A 5,444-nucleotide genomic window follows, 5' to 3' on the forward strand; every position below is an offset into this window, starting at 1 on the left:
GATCTATATATACATCACCGTGAAGATCTATATATACATCACCGTGAAGATCTATATATACATCACCGTGAAGATCTATATAAATCACCGAACCGATTACAGTGAAAGAAATGTACAAAATTAATCATCTTATACTTTTGTCGTTTAAACATATGTGATTTTCATTTAATGTGTCTATGTTATTTTTAGGCCATAATTAAAAACTATAAAATATTTAATATTTTATTCCTTATTATCTAACCACGTGTGGTGAATTGAATGAAAATGTTTTTAAAACGTCTTTTCATTTCTAACAGATCAACGGTTTGTGAAAAATTCTTGATTTACTTTTTTCTCTTTAATACGTTCGAACCTTCTTTAAATATTCAACTACTAAACAATTTCAAATCTTTGATTTTTCTGTGTCAATTATAAAACAAAGTGTAAAAGTATTTAACATGCCATGCAATGTTAAAGTTCTCATATAATTTAGTCTAACTAGTTAAAATATACAACTCTGATCGCTTTGGATTTTAGCATAACAAATACAGAAACAGTCATAAGTTTGTAACTTACAATCATGAGAGAGAACAATTAACACTAAATCAAGTGGGAATGAAGATATTACTTATTTTAGGCGTCTAAAAAATCTGTTCATCATATCATGAAACAAAGATATAAGTTCTTTTTTTTCCATTGTTTAATTTGATTTCACTTTACTTGAAAATTATTATAATTTCTATATTCTTTATAAAAGTCCTCTCGATTCTACAGCGATAAAGCAGGTTGAAATGCGTGTATAAGTTATTTTACAGGATTATTTACACAGGAAACTCCGAAGAGGTTTTCCTTTCAATAAGTGATGAATATTGAGCCGCAATTAAAGATTTAGTAAAAACGTAATCTGTTTTTGGTATTTAAACATTTACACCCCTGGTGGTGGGTCCTCCGGTAGGACAGTAGTAATTCTACGGACTTACAACGCTAAGATCCAAGGTTCGATTCCTGAGTAAACACCGCAGATAGTCCAATGTGGCTTTTCTCTGAAACAAACAAACCTGGTGGTGGTCGTAGGGACTCATTTATCGTCATACGTTTTTCCTTCCAAACAAGAAACTACAGTGTTAGAAAAAGTGTTAATCTTTGTTTAGTTTCATGTAATCACCAATCAGATGGTTTAAAGAGGGGGTATGCTTATCACTTTAAAGTGAACACTTATAAAACGCTTATTTAATGGTTTAATTCGTTCAGCTTACTCTTGACAACAAGTCTGTCGAGATAACAGCAAATCAGTTTTGATATGAACAAACAATCTTGGCTTATTCGAAATGAGACGGAACGGTTTTAACGTAATTATGGTTTTCCAAAACCTGCATTTTTCGGAATTCGTCCCCAACAACCATAGTATGAAGAAGCGACCCGCGTTTATTCTTTACATTAAAGGGTTGTCCCACTACTTACAGCTACCATGACGGTTTTTACTACAACATAATTTATATATAAGTTAGAAACACCGTGAAAATCATAATTTGGAATTTCCAATCATGGCACAGAATTAATTGTATATCTTTGCAAATTCAGTCAACTCTGTACGTACTTACACTGTAAACATACAAACTGACAGTAAGCTATTACACCACTCACATATGAACATATATTATTAAGTGTAAACAAACTTATCATATCTATACATATCACGTTGATACTGCTAGCATAAGCTATCTTTAACAAATTAAAAAACAAGAGTTCGAAATACGTTACTCCAATATTAGCTCAAAAGTTGCGAAGAACAGTAGTAGAAACTAGGGTAGAAAAAAAAGTTTTCAGCACACCTGGGCGCAAACAAAAATAGGCCCTTGTTTACATAATGATAAGGTTAGATAAAACTGAAACCAAAAATGTTTACGTATCGAAATATTGCCTGTATATGACACATGTTTTGGTTTAAATGCTAACAACTTATGAGTGAAGGCGAATATGTTATATCAACCACACTACAACTGTCGTATGCCCGATTCTACATACGCTATGAATGACGCATCAGTCTTGAAATAAAATATTCAACAGGTGGGTGTCACAAAACGTTTCTGGAGGTCACTTGGAATCATTTTTGTTCGTTAAGCAGAAAAGCGTATTTGTAACAGTGAATTACAACAAAGTAAACACACTTTTCACTCCCCCATGTGCCCCCAGTGGCACAGTGCGGGATTATACTGCTAGAAACCAGATTTCGATACCCGTTATGGGTAGAGCACAGATAGCCCTTTATGTAGCTTTGTGCTTAATAACAAACAACAACAACTCCCCCCCCATGTTATTTTATATCAAATAGACACCAAAAAAATCAATCAAAAGCAAAAGTCATTCTAGCCTGAAATGTCAAAAATATAATTTTAAAGATTAAAATCAAGAAAAACATTTAATTCTGTTTTAAAACGAGTCTTTATAAAAGTTGTCGTTTAGAAACAGGCACCGTTAAGTATAATACTAAACCAAAAATAGAAGTTTCACGATATTCAAAGTTTGTATTTTATTCGACTAAAGTAAGCAAAGCATACTTGTGAAGTGTGATTTGTAAGTTTCTCTAAGTGAGTTACTTCTTCACTATGGGATATCGATACTCGTTTGTTCGTATATTAACAAATATTCCTTATATCCAAGAAGCATATCTTCTTAACCAAAACAAAGAACCACAAATATCCCGATAACTTTTTAACATATATTTACACGAAGAACCACAAGTATCCTGATAACTTTAACATATATTAGCACAAAAAATCACAAGTATCCTGATAATTTTTTTAACATATATTTGCACAAAGAGCCACAAGTATTCTGATAACTTTTAACATATATTTGCACAAATAACCACAAATATCCTGATAACTTTTTAACATATATTTGCACAAAGAACCACAAATATCCTGATAACTTTTAACATATATTTGCACAAAGAACCACAAGTATCCTAATAACTTTTTAACATATATTTGTACAATAAACCACAAGTATCCTGACAACTTTTCAATACATAAATTTGCACAAAGAACCACAAGTATCCTGACAACTCTCTAACATATATTTGTACAAAGAACCACAAGTATCCTGACAACTTTTCAATACATATTTGCATACACTGTTTGGAAAGGAATATTAGCACGTTCATTCTTTAGGCACTCTCTTGTTATTTATTTTTCCATTTTATTTCATACCATGAATTACAACCTGTTTGGTGTATATGGATACAAAGGTAATGTTATTTCCCGTTTTTCATATATATATATTTAAACAGCAAATACAAGCTGCAACCTTCACAAGGGCAAAACGGTCATATTTATTTAATGCCAGAAAAACACAAATCGTATACTAAAGTATTTGTTACAGACAATAGTTACGCTTACTTTCTATTGTTCAGGAATATACTTGTGGTGGCGTGATAGTCTTTCGATCAAATTATATAAACAATACACACAAAAGCCCTTTGACCGTGGTCGCTGACTGTTTTGTGCGATATACGTCTACGATAAAGCGAAATCAGGAATTGTAAAGTCAATCCCGAACAGTATCGGTCTCTATCACTCATTTTTTTTTTCCATACTAGAATTGTAAGACTTCAAAGAATAGACTGTGGCGTCTGAAAGTCTTGGAAAAACGAGAGGCTTGTACGCTATCTCATACAGACGATAACTTAGCGTTTGGCCGATAGGGGATCAAGCCACGCGTCCTGCGCGCGACCCAACAAACAGACTGACATGCGACAAAGTGTCCGCTCTTTAGGGGCGGCGCTTAGTATTCATAAGCTCAGTCTTTTTAGTGCAAGCGAAGCCTGGTTTGGGACATTTCATCCCGCGCTGCTGTAGTTCAAACACTTATATTCGGAAGACTCGTCAAATTTTGATTATATTCAGTGACGGTTAAAATATTATGGACACACAAGGGTATAAACGTTGATCCAGTTTGCATTGATCGATTGTCCAGAAGTGTTTTTTTAAAAAAATAAGTTGTCATTATGGATTCTTTTACCGTTTTTGCTGGAAATCCACAAAAAATGGAAACTGCCACATGCGTCTTGGTAACCACAAGTCCTATTCCCTCAGGACTGAATTTTTCTGCTGCCTCCACAGCTCAACAGTCCGGGACTAGGATTGCCATCAAGAGAAACAAGACTAACTCGATGGTCAGTGGGGGGGCAACGCAAGAGCTACTACGGTGTAAGCGGCGTATTCAGTTATCTCAGCTGGGTTGTTCATCGCCACAGGCTCGGCCAGCCACCGTGTCTAGGAGAAACGAAAGAGAGCGAAACCGTGTGAAGTTAGTAAATTTGGGTTTCGATACACTTAAACAGCACGTTCCAAACGGTACCAAGAACAAGAAAATGAGCAAGGTTGAGACGCTACGCGCAGCCGTACTATACATCAAGCAGCTTCAGGAGCTTCTCACCGAACAGGAAAACACGAATTCTGTGTTAGGAGAAAACATCTTGACATACAACATGCAAAAGAACCAGAACTGCTACCCTGAATCGGTTTCAGCATCAAACAGTAAAGACTCTGTTCACAATACGGTTATGCCACCATATACAAGCTCACAAACCGAGACACAACCACCAAGCTCACCTACTTCAAGCCTTGGTTCAGATGCTGCTTCCCCGCAGCAAAGCCTTGGTTACGACGAATCCTCTCCACGTGACATTCTTAATCCTGAAGACGAAGATCTTCTGGATTTCACTTCCTGGTTTTCTTAATTTGTAAGTATCACTTGATATTAAAACCAGCCTTCCACTTACACTCAATTATTGGTTAGTTTCCATTGTTTAGCCCAACATAAAAGTTATTAGCGGTTTGCTTATTTATGTTTTTTAAATATGGCTTTGTATTAGAGTTAAACATAAATTAATTTTACTGCGTATTTGTTGAAACATTAATTATACATGAAGGACTTTTATAAGGCCATATCTGTGTTCGAAATAAAGCTTAAACTAATAACTTACTCACATTTCGTTTTTGGAGCTTAATTTTTGTATTTGTTTTACTTATTTTTCACTCTGTTTTCTTTCTAACATATTTTGGAATTTGATATACTACTGACGACGTAGACGTGAGGTGAAATAACAAGGGGAGGGGGGTAGTCTCTAACATAAGCAAGGTGAGCTAGCATACTTTGGTACGTTGAATACTTTCTTGGTGCTTACCTGTGCGTCTCCGAATCGGGAACAATAACGTCCCAACCTCACTTGTTTACGTTTGTCAGACCAGCGCAGACAGTTGACTAGCTGGTAGTCTGGCTGCTTAACTTCAAAAAGACTTTACCGTGCATTTCTGAAATTTTTTTGCTCTATCATAAAAAAGAAAAATGTTCTTATAAATGAATCACAGAAAAAAGAAAGATGGCACTTTCTTTGTTTCTTCTCTGTCACGGAAAAATAAATATAAAACGTTTGAAGATTACATCATAGTAAAATATTA

At 34.8% G+C, this 5,444-nt stretch overlaps 1 protein-coding gene across 1 annotated transcript; it reads left to right on the forward strand.

Annotated features, from left to right (window-relative positions):
- The first annotated feature begins 3,988 nt into the window (after positions 1-3,988).
- On the forward strand, positions 3,989-4,723 carry LOC106457392 (achaete-scute homolog 1-like). Its single transcript, XM_013916802.1, has one exon. It carries the CDS (start codon positions 3,989-3,991, stop codon positions 4,721-4,723), a length of 735 nt encoding a protein of 244 aa, XP_013772256.1.
- Positions 4,724-5,444: the final 721 nt, after the last annotated feature.

The sequence above is a fragment of the Limulus polyphemus genome, unplaced genomic scaffold, assembly GCF_000517525.1.
Source record: "Limulus polyphemus unplaced genomic scaffold, Limulus_polyphemus-2.1.2 Scaffold325, whole genome shotgun sequence".
Taxonomy (NCBI): Eukaryota; Metazoa; Arthropoda; class Merostomata; order Xiphosura; family Limulidae; genus Limulus; species Limulus polyphemus.

Excerpts from the sequence above, each read along its gene's own strand:
- LOC106457392 (XM_013916802.1), top strand. The coding sequence starts at position 3,989 with ATGGATTCTTTTACCGTTTTTGCTGGAAATCCACAAAAAATGGAAACT.